We start from the raw sequence: 22,048 nt of genomic DNA, 5'->3' as shown, positions 1-22,048 counted from the left end.
TTAAGATGTGGCCATTCTCCCAATATTCATGTTTCCATACTCTTTCAACTTGACCCAAGCACCTCCACAGAAAAGCACAGCTTTTTTCTCCAAGCACAGCACACAATTCAAATAAGCATGTTGCCGGTGTCTCTGGGTATTTCCATACTATCTCACTGTCGTCCACAACACACACAGAGAAATATCCACTTCATAGAAAGGCCAGACACAACTCATATCTTCTCCTTTCACTTTTCCCTGCACCCCAGGGCATGACTCTTAAGGTTTAACAAAGAGAAATATCAACATGACCTGGAAGCCCATCTCTGCCCCCATCACCATCACCATCACTTTTTCAGTCCATCCATCAGGCCCTGCAAGTCTACACAATGGCAGAGGGATGCAAGTGGAGCAGTTCCTGATCTACAGGCACATGAAGCAAGAAGGGGTCACACTCACCAGAGCGTCCACAATCTGCACAGGATACCAGCTCTTCAGGCCTCCCACTCTTCTTATTCATGTTAGAGCCCCCCAAGCAGAAGTCACAGTAGTTATTGGGAATGACTGTCCCATCCGGTCCTTTCTGGGCTGTAGAAACATTCAACAAAACAAATCTGATTTGAGGCTGAGATGAATCCAGTCCCTCTTCTCCTGGAGCCTCTCCTCCCACAGTATGGTAAGATCTGTACCAGAAAGAATATGAAGTTTAGAATCTGAGGTTTTTCAGTATAAACAAGTCGCTAAATGGGCTAAATGTCATTTCCGATCCTCTCACAGATGCTGGATGCTAGACCAGAGAGACTGTAGCGTGGGTTAGGGTGCTTGTCTTGCATGCAACAGACTAGATTTCAATCCCTGGCACCCCATATGGTCTTCCTTTGTACCAGAAGTGATCCCTGAGTGCAAAGTCAGGAATAAGCCCTGAGAACTTCCAGGCATGGCCCCCAAAACAAAACCAAAGCAAACCAAAATCAAAAAGAACCTATAATAATGTCTTACAAGCCCTCCAGGGCTCAAAAAACTCAAAGTTTGACTTCAGCAATATTTCCCATATTTGTGTCTTTACAGAAACTACCTTGCTGATTATATCTCTGGATGACCAAAATCTACTGGTCAACCAAACTCCTCTCATCCCTGAACAATGGCTTTTTGGGATCAAGGTCCCATCTAGCAGATAGCAATCACTGACAGAGGTGTGAGTATAGGAAGAGAGATGGCTAATGCCAGGGCCTTGTCCTTGAGAAAGATGTTCTTGCTTTGGGCCTCTAGATCAGCCCCTATCCCTACTGAGGCAAAAGAAGTACCAGGAGGTGATTCTTTCCAGAAAGGACACTGAGGATGCTCTTGGAGGCACATTCTACCTTGTGCCCATTCTGTTCCACCCCATCCCAAGTTGGAATATATTATTTCTTGTCTTTTACCTTATGAGGTGCTTTCTGTCTGCCTCTCTGCCCTCTCATATTTCATAGATAAAACTATTTTTACCTATATATTTTAAACTGGGCTGGAGCAATAGCACAGCGGGTAGGGTGTTTGCCTTGCACGCAGCCAACCGGGCCGACCCATGTTCGATTCCTCTGCCCCTCTCAGAGAGCCCGGAAAGCTACTGAGAGTATCTCGCCTGCACAGCAAAGCCTGGCAAGCTCCCCGTGATGTATTAGTTATGCCAAACACAGTAACAACAAGTCTCACAATGTTACTGGGTCCACTCGAGCAAAATTGATGAACAACGGGAGGACAGTGCTACAGTGCTATATTTTAAACTACATAGCTTATCTGAATTCAGATGTTGGATAATTCCAAATATCCCTATTTCAAGAAAAGAACCAAAACAGCTGTACTGTTCTCTATTTTTCTAATAATGAAGGAGGAGACAGATACAAGTGACTAAAAGATAAATTTGAGAATCTTATGTTATGTTTCCTTCTCAGAGAGCTCGGCAAACTACCAAGAGTATCCTGCCCGTACGGCAGAGCCTGGCAAGCTACCTGTGACGCACTCAATATGCCATAAACAGTAACAGTGACAGTCCTCATTCCCCTGACACTGAAAGAGCCACCAATATGCCATCGGCCTACACTAGCATGCAACAGGGACGAATGGAGATGTTACTGGTGCCCACATGAGCAAATTGATAAAGAACAGGATGACAGTGGTACAGTGAAAACTATTTTACTCAAAAAAATATTCTCTGAGAGACTCTCGTGAACAACTTGGCAAATGCACAGGGATCCACTCTTGATCAGACTCATCTCCCTGAAGTCTGGGCTTCCCGGCCTTATGAATACCCAAGAGTTTATAGCAGACCCCAAGCACCTAAACTCAGAACTGGATACTTAGCTCAGTCTCATGCCAGAGATGAGTTAAACAGTGAGTTTGTGAGCATGTCATGAGGCTTAACGCCTTCGGAGCCATTCAGGCTGAAAATTCTTACACAAAGGCAGAAAACCTTGGGACATGATCTTGAAAACAAAGCCTTTCGAGAAGCATATGTCCTGGAGCCCTGAGATCATTCTCATTTTCCAGGGAAAAAGCCTTGAACAGGCTCTTAGCATAAGGAGAAATTCTTCCATTTCCCTTGTTTTTCTATCCCTATTGTGGACATGTCTTTGTCCTATTAACACTCCCTGCTTGAGACTAAGAAGAAAAGAACGGAGGTTTGTGGGGTCCGCCTAAATCACCAGGGTATCTTCCTCCATTCTGTACCCAATGTCTCCTGCTATCTTTCATTATTCACCAGCTAACATTAATCAGGGTCCCGTAGGGTACAAATCTGTAAAAGGAAGCAGATATGTGAGCACAAATACTATCAAGACAGCAAGTGATGAACAGATTCACCCACTTTAATATGATTCCCTCTGGCCTTCGCTTCCTCCATGCCTCTGCTTAGCCTCCAGGAAGAGAAAAACTTACCTGGGGAAGGCGGAAGACAAAAGCTCTTGGAATTACATTAGAGAGGGTTAATCCATTTATCAGTTGCTATTTGGATTGTTTAATCAGTTTGCAAGTCATTGATTTTCATCCCCAAGGAGGTAGACAATGCTCTGCAAGGAAAGTGTGGACTGTTTGGGGCTGGTGCAGGAGCGAGCCACACCCAGTGTGGGTGTTTCTTCATCAGTCACCACATCAGAGACAGCTGCACATCATACAGAAGGGTCTTGCAGATAATCTCCAAAAATCAGTGTGTCTGCAAGAATTTTACTCTGCCTATAAAATGTTCATTGCCCAAATCCAGAATGCCACTATCCCGTTTCCTTCTCTCTCTGGCGCCATAGTAACCACTTTTCAGGACTCTCTAAAGAAAACCCAAGCATGTCTATGAAGCAAATAAGCTTGGGTTTTCCTCATTATTGAGACTATCATGGAAGTCAAGAAAAAAAGGGAGAAAAAAGGAGTGGGGCAGATTAAATTTAGGACTGAGGGTAAACCAAAGCTAAATTTCGTGACTGATATTTACTAGATAAAATGCGTTGAAATGTCAATCACAGCCTAGGTAGCTTCCTGCATGAAAAGCAACCAGATTCCCATGTAGATCGTCCCACAGAAACTCTCAGGAGACCCAGTCCTGTCATCTTTGCCTATTCTGTTCTCTTAGGGACTTCCTATTATGCCTGATTTCCTTCCCTGTCACAGAAACTTTAATCCAGTAAAGAATTTTATTTTCTCCAATAGACTATCCCCTGTGGCTTCAGAGGATGCAGAAGTTGAATATAAGAACTGCTGGATCATTCTTGACAGGTTTTTTTTTGTGGGGTGAGGGGGAGAGCGGGGGTGAACAACAACAGACCATTGGTAGGATGCTTCCTATTGAATTAGGGATCCCAAGAAATGTATCATAAAAAATAAAATATTCAGAAATGATCTGATACAGTGGTTATTCAATTGCTAGTCTGGATCAGTGTCAGTCCATAGTTGTAAAAAACGTTGGAAAACCCACTGATCTAACAGAAGAAAGAAGACAGAGATTGAGAAATTAAGCCTATGTAAAAAAGGAAAATAAAAAAGAAATAAAAAGAAAATACACATACACACATATACACACAAACACACATATACACACATACACACACAAACACACACATACACATACACATACACACACACACACACACACACACACACACCCCAAGGTAACAAAATTTCATTCATCTGCTGAAGAGAAGTTTCAGAAGAGACCGAGTCAAAACAGAGTCTCTATATCCATTTAAGTTAGTTGTTGGCCACAGAAAGTGACTGACTAAGGGTCATATCCCTGCTATATGCCCTGCTAAATGAAGTCATGGATGGCAGGAGTTCGGGGGGCGGGGCGGGCAAACTACCCCCCATAATAGAAAGGGACCATGAATGCTTAGGCTTCATTTTCCAGTTAGATCCTTTTTGCTCCATTTCCTACTTTCATCTCACAGTAGTGAACTTAAACCTTCCACTCATCTTGGTAAAATGACATGGGATAAACTTATTAACAGACTTTACATCTTGTTCTTTTGTGCCTTTTGGTATTTAAGGATGGGGTTTAGGATGAGAGTTCCCCCATGGAGTTTTCCTGTCTCCTTAGCCAAATGTGGTCATGCAAGAGTACTCTGTCACATGATTTTCATGACCGTGGGCACACAATTGTATGCTCGCCTTAGTTCCCTGTTGTAAATAGTCTAGTCCTTCAGATCAGGAACCACAAGTCACTCATCATTAACACCTCCATGCCCCGCACAGGAGAAGCAGTTAACAAGAATGGGTGGGGTGGATGGCTCAGAAAAGGAGAGCACAGATCTGTCAGCACCTCAGTGATGCCTCTGGATCTCTTCCTGGTGAGTGGGCACTGAGAACCATATTTGCTGTAGCAGAGTTAACTGTCATTCTGAATATTCTTCACTGCCTGGTTTATGGGCCTCTTCCTCAGAGAAAAGAACTGGCCCATGTCCAGATGGATGAAGCCCTCATCTGGCCTGGTCTGGTCCATATCTAGCTTCCAGAGTACATAAGGGTGGGAGGCTGAGGAAATTGGGTTGTCAAGCAAATCCCACTGTACCCCTGCTAAGGTGAGAGGAGCCTTATAACACACCAGCATTCGAGACTATGACTCATTGTATCTTGAGAAGGGAATGCCCAGTCGCACCTGCCCACTCATGCCTCCCCCTTGGTTCAACTGCTATTTGAGAAGAAGGGGGGAAAAATAAGGTGACATTTATTAAATGACATAACTGTGAGGATCTCATAGGAGATGCTTTACATGTACCATTTTGTGAATTCGCACAAAAACTTTGTAAAGTAAGAGTTAGGTGGCAGATGATGTAACTGGAGCCCAGAGAGATTGTGATGCTCTCTTCTGGGCCATTGAGTTAACTCAGCACAAGGCTTTGTGTGCAGAAGTCTGGGTTCCATCCCCAGCACTGCATGGTCCCCTGAATACTGCCAGAAATAAGCCCTGATCTGGAAGCAGTCCCTGAGCACTGTTGGGTATGTCCCAAAACCAAAAGAGAGAGAGAGAGAGAGAGAGAGAGAGAGAGAGAGAGAGAGAGAGAGAGAGACTGTCTTTACCCACCGTTATTAAGTGGAGGAGAAAGTATTCAGGTTGGGTGGGTGTGTCTTCAGAGACTGCCTCAAATGACACATATCTGTCTCTGGGGAAGCCCAAAGCAAATTGATCATAGTCTGCATATATTTTGTGAACTTCCTTAGAAGCATCCTGTTTCACCCAAAGCATTATTTAGGAAGCCCAAACAGATTAAAATGATCAAGATTGGCCTACTAAAAGCAGAAGACCCCTTCCATGATAATTCCCTCTAGGTAGTCCTGTTTATTGCCCTATGATCTGCAAAAATGAATGTCGAGAGAATTCCAGAAACTGAGGGAGAAATTTCTTTTAAGGCAAGCCCACACCATGGCAATACTGGCCCATGGCCTGACCTAGCCGTGAGCAATTTCCTGGTACCATCTATGAGATCATTATAAAAAGGATTTTACTATAAATAGGATGCTCTCCCAGACCTTGCAAGTGGGATTTAAATAGAGACTCTGCTTCTGCTTATGGGAAATTGAGTCCTGCTTTATAGAATAAGATGACGGGGGAGGGCAAAGACCTGAGCGGTATCTGGATGGCAACATCTGTGATGATGAATTTGGTTTTCTGTTGATTAATGTTCATGGGCTGAGCTCATAGAAGAGTTACAAGGAAACGGCAGAGAAAAATAAAGTGAGTCTTAAGAGTTTACAAGTTTACCTAGAGAAGAAAACTTTTAAAAAAACTCAAAGTGTGTATGGCGTGGGGTGGGATGGGGGGGGAGATGGGAGTGTGAAAATTAGGAAAAATATTCATTAAGGAGAAGGAAATAAAGAAATAAGCAACAGAAGGTGGGCGGGAACATTCAAATCCATCAAAGCAAAGCAAAAAAAAAGTCAAAAGCTCCCCCCCATAATCTTTCTAGCAAGCTCAGAAAGGCGGAGGGGGGGTGGGCATCATTCTGGAAAGCACTTCTGTATACTGCAGGAGTTTTGGTGTATGGGGGAGAGGGGGGAGGAGTGGGGGTGCTGCCCAGGCCTCAGGCAAGCAGGGCCTGTGCTCTACTCTCTCTCTCTGTGAGCCATAGCCCCAGCCCCTTGCCACATGACATTTACCTTCTCCAGGCTCTGGGCAAAGAGGGCCCCAAAGGGGTCCCTCCAGACAGGGCTGCTTTTGGCCAAGGCAGGTCCCCTCTGCCAAAATATGCCTCCCACTCAGGAAAAGTGGGAGCAAGCAAGGCGGATGGCTGACCACCAGCAACGGCCCATCCCCAGCATCCCAGGGAAATGGGAAGCAAGCCAGAAGTTCCGGCTCCTCTGCGGCACACACACAAGAGCGTGACTTCACATCCTGAGCAGATGCCCAGCCCGCCTGCCAGGGCCTGGTGTGCACAGGCACGTGGGCATGCTCAGAGCCCCCCACCCCCGCCCCCCGCCCAGCCATAGCCCGCAGCTGTTCTTCCAGGGCCTGCTAGTTGGGGTGTGAAGCCCTTGGGGTATCTGGGGGCAGTGAGGAGAACCCTCAGGGAGGAGCTGCGCCCCTCCTCAGCCCTCTCTCTCGTTCCCCCACCACCCTCCCAGGCTGACAGTTCCCGGCCCTCCACAGGTCTGACATGTTTCCATGGCAACCAGAATCCTGGGCTCTGGCAGCCTCTGGTCTTGCCACCTGTTATTACTTCATCTCTCAAGTGTAAAGCATCCCAGCCCTGTGCCACTTGGCTGGGCAGAGCACATCTTTGGAGGACACAGGAAAAGGAGAGCAGGGGAGCAGAGAGGTGGCCCTGTGGCCGATCTCCCAGGCCACACTGGAACTGGACAGGCTTGAGGAAGCGGCTTTGGAGTCAGGGGGCATGAAGAGGGAGGGCATCAGCCCACGTGCTTTCCCTGCAGAATCAGCGAGCAGGCCTCAGCTGGCGGCCTCAGTCTCAGCGAGCTCCCTTCCATGCAGTCTTTAATGAGGGACACGGGAGGGGCAGGGGAGCAGACAGAGGCCTGCTGGGAAGGTGGCTGTGGGGAGCTCTGTGGGGTCCCACACAGAGCAGGACAGGAGAGGGTTAAGTGGCAAGTAGACTGTGGGGAAGCCTGGACCAGAGGGCAAACAGAGCCTCAAAGCCTGGATAAATGGCCTTAATTCTCATGCTCTGCTCACCCCACTCCTTACGTGTTTACTCATATAAATTATCCCCAAGACCTGACACCTTTTTTTCCCCCCTTGCTTCCCTAGAACTGATGAAAAAATAAATCCCACAGATCCAAGGAATAAAAATGCTGGGATTCCATTCTGATTGGTTCTTCTCAGCCACTGAGGCCCCCAAACCAGGGACCCCTTCCTCCCAGCATGGAGAAAGGCAGGAAGTCTGGGGACCCAGAGGAGAAATGGACAATGGGATTCACTCATCAACTACCACAAGTCACTGGAGAGCTGAGTGGCAGAAAGCTGGTTCTTCTGCAGAGACCACACAGCCAAATAGCATGGAGGACCACACAGCCAGAGAGTATGGAGGACCACACAGCCAGAGAGCCTGGAGGATCACACAGCCATAGAACATGGAGGACCACACAACCATGGAGCATGGAGGACCACACAACCATAGAGTGTTGAGGACCACACAGCCATGGAGCATGGAGGACCATGTGACTACAGAACACAGAGAAAGCACAGCAAATAAAAAAAAGACATGGATCCATGTCAGAAGCTGAGATTTGTCAGCCTAAAGAGGAAGATCAAAGGCTTATTTAAGAAGTCTTGAAGTTTTGGGGTGAGACTACACTGCCATGCTAGATTGTCAAGGACACCCTTAGATAGACTGTGCAGAAACGATAGCACCTGCCATGAGAAGTGGAAAATGAGGACAGTTCCAGAGTTAGGAATGTCAGAGGAGGGGGTTTCTCCCCCCACCTGGAGACCACTTTTCTGGTAGGGACAGTTTGAGCACCTGCCTATCTGAAGGCAAAAGAATGTTCTGGATGGCACTTTAAGGCCTTTTTTTGGGGGGGAGGGGCGGGGGAAAGCTTTGTATCTGAGGGATAATTAATGGAACGAAAGTCCTACAACCAGAGGAACTGGCCTCCTGTGGCAATTGTGTGTGTGTGTGTGTGTGTGTGTACACGCGCGTGCACACGCGTCTTTGCCAGGGTGGCCAGGACTCATCGAGCCCCCCAGAACTGACACAGTGACTGCCAGGCACTCAAATCAATACTTTACAACAGAAGGCACCATCTGTAAAGAGGTGGGAAATACCTGCCAGGCAAAAGTATATCATGGGTCCCTCAAGTCTTGAGCATCACTCTAAGGCATCGCAGTCCTGTTCCTATTGGGGATAGTGGTGAGGGGTAGAAGCAAAGGATGTCTGCCTATGGGGAAAGCCAGAGCCTGGCCTTCTATAGAAATCCTCTCCCTGAACCATTTCTTAGGAAATCAGAATGGAAGGAATTAAGAACTCCCAGACTCAGTCAGTCCCAGTAACTCTGGAACCTTCTATCTCCTTTTTTGCCAGGAGTCCTGTATGATCCAGTGAGAAAGCATGCCCAGTCATACTAGATGTTCTGACATCTATGGAACTGGGTAGTGTGGGTGGGTGGTACTTGCCAGTGCTCAGGAGCCTGGGGGCCATCTTGTGTGAGTCTGACAATATAGTGCTCAGCGTGGCCAAGTGGTACTGTGGGGTCACCAGATGGTACTGGAGGAAGGTGGGGCTATGCGGGACTGTAAGTCAAATCCACATCCAGTGCGTTATACACATTCCTCTGGCCTTTGAGCTATGGCTCTGGCCTCTACAAAAATGTCTAAATGTGGTATTAGGTATCCCTCCTGGATTTGTGCCTACCTTCTCCTCCATCTTTGCAGAATACAAAACTCCGACTGTTAGATAAACAGCCTGTGTGACTTACTCCTAGAATTGGTTCTGTAAGCATGGAAAACAGAGAGGGACCAGACACTTGCCTTACATGCAGTCAACCTCAATCCGGTCCCCAACACTGCATATGGCTCCCCAAGCACCACCAGGATTGATTCCTGAGCACAGAGCCAAGAGTCAACCCTGAGCACCACCGGGTGTGGCCTCAAAACAAAACATACACACACACACACACACACACACACACACACAAATGCACATGCAGAGAGTACAGGGATGCTGGGTGTGAGTATGTGTGGTTCCAGTTCAACTTGCCCAGAGTGTGGACACCCCTCCAGGGGTGAGATGGTCACAGGGCACATCAGTAACGTGCTCTGTGCTCCAGCCTGACCGACTGCCCCTGCTGTCATCGAAATGGAGAAGAAGATGGAGCCAGGTTGATTATTTTTTGAGGCACTGATTAGAGAAGGCACAGGAAATATTTCCATTTTCTAGAGGAAGGTCCTGGGGGTCAGTTCATGCCCTGGCGTTGCAACTTGTTATTGCCACCAAATGAGTCAGTTAGAGGAGAAATGTTTCATTTAAGAGTTACTATGTCACTAGGGCTTGGAATGAAGTGGTGTCATTCCCCGTAGAGAATTGCAGGCCATCTCATCTCGGTGCATCTGAGCTAGAGAAGCTCAGGCTGTCTGGACTACCAGGACATCTTTATTCCACTGACTTAATTTAGAAGTTAGCAAAGAGTTGGGAAGATCAACTAAACCAGAGCAGAGGCCTATCTCTGCAATAATTAAAAAATTTAAAATATAGCTATAGACTATTTTTGCTGAGAGTAGAATTCAGCAAACCCCTTCCCTTTCCCACCCACCTCTTGGCCCACCCCCATCCCTCCTGCAACACCATTCAAACTCTCATCCCAAGGGACTCAGACACGTCCACTAGGAAACTGCACATTTCCTGGGTCCGTTACACCAAAACACAGCCTCAGTAAGGATGAGGACTAGAACGAACCTCATGTGTCAAAGGTGGATTTTGGGAGAGAGATAAGAGCACAGAGCCCAGGAAAGCAACTCAGAGAAGGCCCAGCTTGGAACACCCCCAGGAAGCCTATACCCAGGACCAGGTCCAGCCTCACTCCTGACCTGCTGAGAAGCACCCGCTGACTGAAGGCACTCAAGACACAAGAGAAGCCGTTAAACTTGCATCGGCACCAGCTGGAGTTCTTCAAAGCAGTGGTTCCTCCTGGGAACTTGCCAAAAACAAAGATCTTTGGGTTCTTCCCCAGACCTGAAACTCTGGGTGGGACCCAGTAATGACCCGCATGCTGGCAGAGCCAGGCCACCTTTGCATGCCTGTGAGCTCAGCCTGGCCTTTGCCCCAGCAGTTGGAAAACACTGTTCTAAGGACTCAAGCTCAGGCTTGAGTGGCACGACCTAATGAAGAAGGGTGAGAGCCCCTAGCACTTGGTCTCCCATGCCTTGCTATGATTATTGGGCTTAGGGATGAGCATAAGTGATCAGCACAGAGCTCAATCAAAGGGGCAAGAAGGTTCTACTTCTATTAGGTGGTGGAGGCACCAAGAAGGCCGTGTTCATGCCTGAGGTCACACATTAGCAGGTGGGTATGTGGAATGAAGTATGTGGAATGAAGCCCAGGTCATGAGGCTCTTAGCCAGCCCACGTGGAATAGCCCTGTGAGGCCACTCTAACTACAGACCCAAGAGATAGCAAAGCTACACAGTGGCTGACCAGGCCTTCCTGGAGTTGGGAACTGTGAAGATAAGTTCCAGAGGAATCTTACTGGCACTCAGATTAAGATCCAGCAGTAGGAATCAGTATGCAAGGTCCCATATTTCTCCCCAGCTCCTATAGAAGTCTAGGAGCTTCTAGGTTTGCCTGTCATGGAAGGTTTCCACTGCACTAAGAGGTGTCCAAGGGCTAGGGGCATTCAGTAGTCATAATGGGAATTCCTGAGTGCATTTGGATGAGCAAGTCTTGGGTGAGGTGGGTGCTGCTAACCAGACCCAGAGAAGCACCAAAACAGGCCCTAATTCAAGTATGACTCAAGGGTTGAAAGTGGATGTGGCCTGGATTGTTTTATGCTTTCAAAAGGCCATTGTGGCGCCTCCACAGAGAATGTGCTCTGGGACGCTGGGAGATCGATATGTAAGTTGCAATGATCCAGACAGGAGCCAGCAGTGGGCAAGAAAGGGAGAAAGATTTTGCCAAGGAGCGGCATTCAGTTAGGTTACACTAGGTTAGGTTTGGTTTTTCCAAAAAGGACCACACCCAGTGGTTCTAGGGATGGGGGGAGCTTCCTCCACTGCTGACCAGCCTTTGTGTGTGACAGTTCTCAGGAGCCACCAGGGCTACATTGGGGTATAGCAGAGCTACAGGCAGGGATGGAAGTGGAATGGGGGAGACAATATGTTGCCAGGTATCAAACTCAAGACTTTGTGCATGCTAATCGTGTGGTCTACCTCTTGAACCATATTCCAGGCTCCTAAAGTTAGTCTTGAAGAGTAAATTTTCTTCCGATGAACTAAACCCTATTGTACCCTCTCACCACCACCACAACTTTCCACAAGGTAATGAAGATAAGAGCCTACTGGTGTGCTCCATGGCCTTATAAGAACAGACAGTACATAGTTTATTTCTCTATACGCACTTATACACTCTGCACACACCTAATTACCTATACGCTCCCCCCCACACACACACACACATACACACACATCAGGAAGAGCCTTCTGACCCCCAGGAAAACTTAACACCCACTCCACTGACAACCCAACTGGATACTTCCAGCATATCCAGAAATGTGGTAAACCCATCCCTGTTACTCATGTCACAAGGTAGAGACTGGTTGTGATAGCCCAGGGTAAGATTGTGCCCATGAATAAAGTCATTGTCTTTCTAAAGCTCCTACACAAATTAATGTACTTTGGGGAAAATTCAGGGATAACATAGGGGCCAAGACCAAGAGCCCAGGCTGAGTGAGGATTCTTCACTTGGAAGTCCACTGCCCCAATGTGACTGAATTGGAATGGGAGCAACCAATGTGAGTTAAGTGCCTGTCACTTATAAAGTGTTCCTTCATGTCAATCTTCTTCCTTCTCCTAGATTCAAGAGTAGCTTACTTCTAATAAGAACAAGGAACAAAAATTATGGTTTCCCAAATAAGTTTGTTTTCTCCCAAAGTAGCAGAGAACCAAAAAAATCACATTTGGACTCTGTCCAGGGCATATCCTTCAGCTGCCACATACATGGGTGGCCTCTAGTGACAAGGTAGTCACCTTGTTGGGTGACAAGGAACTAAGCATATGGATGCAGCCCACTTGGCACAGTGAGCTCACTCAGGAATGCCAGCAACGCCCAGAATTGTCATTGTCACCCCAAGAATCCGCAGAACTGGTGGGCCCTAAACTTTCTGGTAATTAGGCCCCAAATGTAAGAAAAATCAAATAGGTTCCCCCACCCCTCCATCCAGGCAAATGAGCATAGTCATTGCCTGATACAGACTCATGTGTGGCACTGGAGAAGGAGAGGTATCTCCTATCAAAGCATTAGCAAAAGATATGCCAGGACCAGCTCTGAGAGTGTTCAGAACACTGTTTACCAGGATCACTTCAGTGTGATTGAACCAGGACAGCACACACACATTCACACATAGATTCTACTCTGCTCAACTTCTCTTAGACATGGCAGATATCTGGCTCCACCAGCCAACCATGTTCACAACCACACTCTGATGGTTTCACAGGCCATAGATGGGATATTGGCCTGACTGTGCCAGCTTGGTGACACACTGCCACCTGATCTTCTAATTTTGGTGAAAACTTGTCACCACCCCACAAGGTCACGAGACTGTTCTCTGTCTTATGATGAGGGGACATAGGAACAATGAAGTTTGAGGAGCTTCCCCCTTATATATAGGGCAATTAGGGATCACACTCTGGCCAGGCCAATTCCATGGCCCCTTCTCTGGGCTTCAAGGCCAAATGAATATATACCCCACAGGCCTGGGACATGAACTCTACCCCCATGTCCAGGGCAACCCTTCAGGTACTTCTTTGGTGTATGATCAGCGCAAATGGTTTTGCTAAATAATCATTCTTCTAGAAACTTGTTTCCGCATGTGCTTTCTTCTTCAGAGAGAGCCCTGTCTTGGAAGCTTCCCCTCGCTCTGGGGTGTCAAAGCCCAAGTATCTTACTTGGAAATTGGGTGAGTACTTGGTCACGTGGAATTTGGGGCTCTTTTCAGGCACCTGTCAGGTTGATCCAAAATACTGACGTTGTGTCACAGACAATTCCCATTCTCACTCTCTCTCCCTCAAATCTGAGTTCACTGCCCCGCCGAACAGCAGAGGACAGAGATGTCAGGAGACTAATAACATCTGTTAGATTTTTCCCATCAGTGGGGCAATGACATCATCTGCTTCTTTTGGATAATTTGCACATTATCAGGCTAATTTTCAGATTATCTAATCAGCTGCCATCACCCTTAATCAACTGAGCTCTTTCAAATCTGCAGGGTACAGCATGCCCTCCAAAGGGGCCTGGTGCAGGGGCCCTTCCTTCTTTCAGCAGAATTGGGACTCTCAGTGGCTGGCACAGCACTGTGCCACAGAAGACTGACCCACTACCTGGCCCAATCCTACTTCTTCTCCCTGGGGCTGAGAAATTAGCTTGAAATGATGATATACACTCAGATCTAGGATATTTCCCTGTAAACAGTTCCCGGTATGTGATCAAGCATTTCATATCATACTCCTTTATGCTATTAGATAAAAGAGGGAGGCAATATAAAAAGTGCCCCATGTATTAAAGAGCTGAGTATTCTAACCTAGTCATTGTTACTGTGGCTCTCCAGTCCTACAGAAAAACACCTTCACAGTTGGGCATAGAAGATACTTGCAACTGTGGTCCCTGCCTACATTTCCATAATTTTTCCACACCCCCAAAAGTCACTAATAATTCACTAGGGGATTTCCTAGATCCCTAAACCTCTGTGTTTTACCCTTCCTTTACCAGGATTCTAAAATCTGACCTTGACTTAGACCCAATTACTACCTATTATCTGAAGTTACCAGGCAGATCATTTCCTAGACTTCCTTATCTTGTGCAGATATGCATTCATTCTGCCCAGGAAGCCCTCTCCCTCATGGAAAACTCCTCTGTGGTGTACAAAAACTAGCTTGAATATCACTTCCTCCATGAAGCCTCTGCAAATCCCCTTATGCAGAGGTTCTTTGGCTTTCCTGTACACCAGAATGCCCTGGAAGACATTTTAAATCATTGATTTATGGACCTAACCAATTGTCTCTATTTCAGTCCCTCTGATGAAGGCAGGCATCTGCAGTTCCAGGAAACTCCCAGGTAATTGGGATGTCACACTTAGAACAGCTGTGCTGAGGAGCAGAACATGCACTGTACCTGGAGTCCTTTGCTCCCCTGCCATCTGTATGTACCCTCATGACCATATCACACAGTCACATTAGAATGTCAGCTCCTCAAACACAGGGTCAATACATAGGCAATACTTGGTTACTAATTAAATAGGTGAATGGACTAGTGGAGAGATGAAAGGATGGAGGGATAGATGGATGGATGGATGGATGGATGGATGGATGGATGGATGGGGAAGGGAGGAGGGAGGAAGGGAAGGAGGGAAGAAGTGAGAAAGGGAGGTAGAGGGAAGGAGGGAGGGAAAGAGAGAGGGAAGGATAGAGGGAGGGATGGATGAATGGACAGACAAATCAGCAGATGGATGGATTAGTGGATGGATGAATGAATGGATGAAGAGATTATACTGAATTTATTTACACAGCATTTCCATCCAGGTTCAAGCTCTCATAAATGTCCACCTCACTCTATCTCCTCTAAAATTACCTTGAAGGCATCTTCTATAAAAGATATGCATTGCATAAAAAAAAAGATAATAAGAAATCTGGGAAAAAGTCTTGATATTGTGAGCCTGTATCTAAGGCATTTCAAATCCTAAGCCAGGGTTCTTTCCACCCCAGAGGGTGTTAACTGGGTGTCCACAAAAAGTCACAACAGCCACTTGAGTGGCACTTGTCAGAAACCTAACCTGCCCGGCCCTCCTGCTTTTATTTTATACATAAACTGTGTGCAAGATGTGTGTCCCTGAATGCACACATGCACTGAGATTTACAGAAAGCAGATGAAGGAGAAAAGACTTTAGCCTCACACAGAGGGAGCAGGACTAAAACTCGGGAACAGAAACCCCCACCCCCTGACTCCTCCAAAAAGTCTCTCCTATGCCAAATGTCTGCGTGCCCACCATCGGGGCTGCCAGTGGTTGGGGCTAAGTGACAAGGCCCTAAGGGAAGGAGGCAGGGAGGGGAACAAAGGGAGAGGAACTCCAGACGGGAGGGGCAGGAGGACTGCGGAGTGCTGAGCTGGCAGCATGCAGGGGAAGCTTGGGGCAGCAGAGGCCATGCGGGGTCTGGCACTCCGGCACTCTCTGCCCTTTTAGCAGCAGTGGGCAGGGGATGAGTGATGGGCTTGGCTGGAGACGCGGCTGGGGCTGCAGCAAGGGACAGCGGGAGGAACAGTGTGAAAATGTCTCTCCCAGTGGCTGCAGGGGGTTCAAACCCACCCGGCCCTGAAATCCCCTGGTCTGTGGAGCTGTCCTCCACTAGGCTCGTGCTCACAAGCAAGGGGGCTGCCCCTACAGCTCTACTCAACAAGAAAATGGCAGCATTCCCACTTCTCTGGGGTACAGAGCTTTTCTGCTTGTGGGTAAGGTGATTCCTGCCTCCTTCTCCCTCCCCAGACCTGGCCCAGGGAGGATCAATCAAATCAAGGCCTCTGGATGCGATGCGGCAGGGCATTCGTTCGACTCGCCACTCAGCCCCAGTGGCACTTAGGGGCAGAATGAATGGGAGCCGGCGCACACCCCAAACAGTGCGAGCAGCTAATGACCGGGTATTAATGATGCTGGCAATTAGTGCTCATGAGAAATGGTTGGGGGGCTACTCATGAGGGGGTGCAGGAGGAAACACTCGAAGCAGTCAACACTTCAGGGGCTTGTTTGCAGCAAAGAACCTGGGCAGAATCACTGCCCTGGATTTGTTTTTTTAAAAAAAAAAAAAAAAAAAAAAAACGGGGGTGGGGAAGGCAGGAAAGGCTCTGTGGATGCAAAGCATCCTTCTGCTACATCCTCTTGGCTGGTAAACTTGGGGTTGATCAGAAGAGAGGTCACTGAAAAGATGTTTGCAAAATTTCTGGAACCTTCCTTGGTGCCCCAAAATACCCTTAGACAAAGATGTTTTTCGAGGTTTCGAATCCGTAGGGTGATCCAAAGGTCCTTTTTGATGGAGCCAATTTCCCATGAGCAGGGTGAGAAGTGGGTTGGACATGGGGTTAGGATGATGGTGCTAGCTGACAGCCCCTAAAGAGAGGAGAACAAGCAGCCAATGGGACTCCTTGGGGTGCTTGCCACCTAGAAGGAAGAAAGACAGTGGCTCACCAGAAGCAGAGACAGATCCATGAGAGCATGGGACGAGATTCTGCTGGACAGAGACAGAAGTCAACACCCCACCTTGGAAACCCCCAAACCCCCAGAGGGATCCACAGGAACAGCTAAGGAAGAGACTTATTCTACTCAGGGTCTGCAGCGTGCCTGAAGGATGGGGGAGGGGGCCTGGAAGCAGCCCAGGCCTTTGCCCATCACCACACAGTGTGCACACAAAAGAGATGGGCAAAAGCCAAGCGTCCACGCCCTCCAGCATGAGTGAAGCATTACACTGGCCTGACATTTGCAAAGATATGTAAAGGAGATAAGCCAGCAGAGCAGAGGGGATGGTGAGAGTGAGCAACAAAAACCAGCTAATAAATACTTTAGAGGGCAACCATCACTAATAAATACCTTCCAGATTGCAACCCAAATCAAAGGAGATCCTTCCAGGCCTCCCAGAGGTAAGAGACAATAGCTATCCTTGACCACTGAGATCAGACAAGGGATAAGAGGAAGGCTGGGGATCACAAATCCCAAGAGTGTCTGTACAGGTCAACAGTCTCCTTTCTGAAAGACAGGATGAAAGGAGCAAGGAAGCCATCTGCAAAGACAAGTCAGAGACCCCAGCGTTATAGGAACTGGAGCTGGTGGTGGGGGTGGCTATAAGAGGGGCTAGGGGGCATAGCTCTGTCAGACCCTCCTGGCCTGCTTTACAGATTCTGTCCAGATGACAAGAAGAAACAATCCATTGATGCTTTCATTCTTACTCATTTCCAGGGTTCAAGCCCTTATGAGAAAATAATGGTTGTCAAGCAAACGGCTGGAACCTGAAAGTGAGTAGAAATGAGAGCAGGCATTATGGACTACATTTGTCTCTCTGCTCCCTAAAGTTTTTACATTAAATTCCTAATCCCAGTAACCTAAAAGAATACGACAACATTTGGAGCCAAGGTTTTAAAGGAAGTGAGTCAAGAGGAAACATGAATGGTTGGGAAGACAGTTCAGGTGGCACAATATAAGCCCTACACATTCAAGACTCTGAGTTTGATCCCTCACATCATAAGTCCCCTATACTGAACACTGTCATGACCCTGATGCCCTGCCCCCACCCTGCCCCACCCCCACCCAGCACTGGCAGCCTGAGTGCCATTCCCAGAAACCAATGTTAAAGAGGAAAATCAAGGGGGTGAGTATTAAGTCCTTTTTGACCCGATCATTTATATGTGGAGAAAGGAAAGAATGAAAATTGAGTCCCCAATTTTCAGAATCACTTGGGGTCTTGAGACTCCATTATCCCACGTGGCAAGTCCCTCCACCCACATAGTGTTGGTGATTGGAGTGCTCAACAGGATGATAAGGCAGTCCCAAGGCAATGTTTCTAAGCAGGGTAGGAGGGTGTCCTGCACCCAAAGCCTAAACAATCAACCAAAAAATATCTGACATGTCTGGACGAGCAAGAAGATACCAGGAATGTCTGTCCAAACTGATTCACCAAAAACTGTGTTCAGTTCAGGTAAGCAGCTGTGAATGGTTCTTACAGAGCTGAGGGAAAGAGTAGAAGGTCCTGTATTTGACACAGGCCAGGGAAAGATGTTTCCCTCCACTGTTACCCTACCTCCTATTTCTGGGTGCGGAGCTGGGTGTGCCACCCCTTCCCAGTTCCTTTGAACTCTGCCAGGTTCCATGGAGCAGCTGGGGCTGGCTTAAAAAAGGCCAAGTCACCCCAGGAAATTGAGACGAATCAACAGAGGCCATCAGAAGATGCCAGAAGTGTACAGAAGGAATGGTCCATAGCCTCCTCCCCACCCCCACCCCACCTCATCACCGTCCTGTCCAATAATGGGGAACTCACGTCTGTGGTTCTCATTTCTGTGGTTGGGTGGGGACCGGGTCTCTTGGTCTTGGGCTTCATCCCCCTCTTCGCTGGCCAGGTGAGTGTGAGCGTAGTGATAGCTGAGTCCCGGCCGGTTCTTGTAGCGCTTGCCACAGACTAGATAGGGAAAGAAGACAAGAAAGAAAAAGCAACGTCAGCCATCTCTCCAGCCACTGCCAACCTTCTCCCATCCATTCACCCGGAGTTAGGTTTTTCTTACAAAGTGTCTCCTACCTACAACCTTCCTCATCCCCTGCATAGAATCAGCACAGCTGTGACCAGGGAACCCATGAGAAGAAAAAGCACCCAGGTATGATGGGCACAAGCTGAGTGAGTGCTCCATCATTTCCTGACTGTGAGACCCCAGACCAGGTCTTACCCTCTCTGTGCTTCAATTTCTTCTGAGAGAAAATGACAATAAAAGCATTTCCCTCCTAGAATCAGGGTGATGAGTTCATTTTTTTTTTTTTTGCAAAGCACTTAGGGGAGGGAATGGCTCATGACAAGAGTTATGATTATGGCAACTCTGACGCTGAAGGGCACAGGAGTCGACCCAACCCAATACTCTGCAGCACAGATTGGGGCAAGTGAAACCCAGCAAAGTTCAGATATTGACCTGGAAACACACAGCTGAAGTGGCACAGCCACTAGAATCAAACTCTAGAAGTGCAAAAGCTTTGTGTGTGTGTGTGTGTGTGTGTGTGTGTGTGTGTGTGTGTGTGTGTGTTGGTGGGGAGGAGGTGCTCTTCCTAATGCCACATCCAGTGACTTCATGCCAGAAAACATAGCCTGCTATCATCATAAAAGTCGCCAGTCCTAGAAGTTCTTGGGAGACATGAACATTATCCCCCCTGTTGCCCCACACAGTCTCTGAATTACAAACTCCCTTCTAATAGCATGAGCTCTGCCCCCCAGACTGAAACAAAAAGAGCAACAAACCAAGAAAGATGGCTTCTCAAAGGTCAGAAGAAACCACTTCCGCTGCTCAGAACTCAAGAGAAAGTCAGATCCTCAGACACTCTCACTCAAGGCCCAATATCTCATTGCCTGGCTGGCTCTGGTGATCACAGAAGTCCAGAGGGTCTTTCAGACAAATTCCTGAGCCAAACCTCCCATCTTGCACCAGCAGAGCAAATGCCCCTTCTGTGTTGGAAGTCACTGGATCCCAGAGACCCTTCTTCCTCAGGTCTGGCCTGGATCAGGGGGCACAGACTATTCACACATGGAAAGAGCACACAACTGTCTCTCACAATTAAATCTCAAAAGAGATCAACTAGCTGCAAAATTTTCTTGGATACACTGGTCCCCAGCTGAGACCTTTGGGGAGATCTCAGGAATGTGAATGGGTCAAATTCCTGCCCTATGGAAGCCCTGGTAGTCACACTTGCATCCCAACAGCTGCCGCCATGCCTCTGGCTATACTCGACCATCTCAGGACAGCTCCACAGAAATGTCAAACTACCGAAATTTTCAGGTATACTGGGGTTGTTTTCTGGTGTGTGTGTGTGTGTGTGTGTGTGTGTGTGTGTGTGTGTGTGTTTAAACTCCAGGCCTTCTCAGAGTTGGGATGGGTTACCTTCCCACACCTCACCATACTTCCTAAAGCCCTAGCAGCCATACCCACATTCCACCACTGCTGCAATGTAAGCTTACTGCCCAGTTAAATATTCTGGATTTTCTGGAGCAATATCTCCAAATTCTGCAACACTAACATCCCAGTAGGAGCACACCAGATTGGATGGGAATGTAACGTACAAGCCAACTGAGCTCAACTAACAAAAACAGTAACACAGAAGGCTCAACTAGCAACAACAGCTTTAGTAAAACCTCAGATAAGACTTAATGTCCCTGGGGTGAGATATAACAATTTTCACAAATTTTCTTTTACTGAAGTCTTATTTCTTTTTCCAATCATTCCATTAGCCATTTAGTGGTAACAGCAATATAAAATCAATTATCTGGGGGCTGCTATGGAGGCAGGTTTGAGGGGTGGTTGGATAAATGGGGACAATGTTGGAGGGTAGATGATATTGGTGTTGGAATATTGAATGCCTATAGTAAATGCATCAGGGCAACTTTGTAAATCATGGTGTTTAAATAAAGTGTGGGGTGGGGGGCTGGGGGGGTGGCACGAAAGAGCACAACTGTCTCTCAGACCCAGCCCCAACCCCAGAGGCAAAGTTGACTTGGCTAGGTGAGGTGAAAGTCTCCTTAGCCAATTTCTTACTATTTCTAGTAGAGATTCTTTTTCGCTCTATTGTCTTTAGATTCTCAAGGTGTTACCACAGTCTTCCCTTAGCCAGAGGGAGTGCGTCCCAAGACCACAGAGGAATCTGTGGATAGTGCTACAGACACCTTATTTTCCCAACATATATAAGCTCATTTCATTTACAAATTAGATGCTGCAAGAGATTCACAACAATAATAAAATAGAACAATCATTGCAAACTATAATGCCCAAAATGAAAGAGAGAGAATGAGAATGAAAAAGAGAGAAAGGAAAATAATGTCTGCCCTAGAGAAGCAGGGAATAACAAGGAGGGAAACTAGGGACATTGGGGGTGGGAAACATATGCTGGTGAAGGGACCAGTGTTGAAACATTGCATGACTGAAACTTAATCATGAACAACTTTGCAACTATTTCTCACAGTGATTCAATAAATAAATAAAGTTCTAAATGAAACATTTTTTAAAAAATAGAACAATCACCATAACATATTGTAATGAAAGGTGAATGTGATCTTTATCTTAAAATATCTTATAGTCTTGCCCTGTGGTTGACTGGTAAGTGAAAGCACAGAAAATCACAGTGATGGGAATGCTCTGTATCATCACAGGCAAAAACTGGTCAAGTCATCTCTTCAACTCACATTTGCTCAAACTATTTTTTGTCTTCTCAGTTTAATTCATTTAGAAGAACCACAGAGACAATATTTTAAAAGAGGCTATTCCTGTTTTAATGAAGATGGATTTCATGTTTTTCTGCTTTGAATGAAATATGAGTCTCATTTTTACTCTATCAAATTTGAGTTGTTTCTCTAATCCTTGTTTTTAAATTTTATTATGGGAGAATTTTATGGGTCACCCTTTCAGTATCAACAAATATGTGACTCTCCTTCAGTTTGCTGATATGGTGAATTATGTTGATTTCTTAATGTTGCCTATTATTGAACCATTCCTGCATTTTTAGAAGCACTCTATTTGGTGAGAGTGTATTATCCATTTGATACACTGCCATATTCTGTTTGCTAATATTGCATGTTGTCTATATTCGGACTTAAGGCAGATTTATCATTTTGGACTATCTTTTATCACATTTCAATTTTATGGGTCACATTAACTTATGAAAACACACTG

At 46.8% G+C, this 22,048-nt stretch overlaps 1 protein-coding gene across 4 annotated transcripts in view; it reads right to left on the bottom strand.

Moving 5' to 3' along the window:
* The window catches only part of DPF3 (double PHD fingers 3), a 287,861-nt gene that overhangs the window by 65,217 nt on the left and 200,596 nt on the right, over positions 1 to 22,048 (bottom strand). For all 4 annotated transcript variants that reach the window (XM_056133732.1, XM_056133734.1, XM_056133735.1 and 1 more), the window contains 2 exons: positions 18,670 to 18,807; positions 439 to 567 (listed from right to left, as the gene is read on the bottom strand). In XM_056133732.1, coding sequence (XP_055989707.1) covers positions 439 to 567; positions 18,670 to 18,807 — 267 coding nt within the window. The remainder of the gene's footprint in view (positions 1 to 438; positions 568 to 18,669; positions 18,808 to 22,048) is intronic.

Source organism: Sorex fumeus, unplaced genomic scaffold (genome assembly GCF_029834395.1).
Source record: "Sorex fumeus unplaced genomic scaffold, SorFum_2.1 ptg000098l, whole genome shotgun sequence".
In the NCBI taxonomy this organism is placed as follows: domain Eukaryota; kingdom Metazoa; phylum Chordata; class Mammalia; order Eulipotyphla; family Soricidae; genus Sorex; species Sorex fumeus.
The sequence above is the reverse complement of the archived record's forward strand: the minus strand, read 5'-3'. Positions and strand labels throughout refer to the sequence as shown.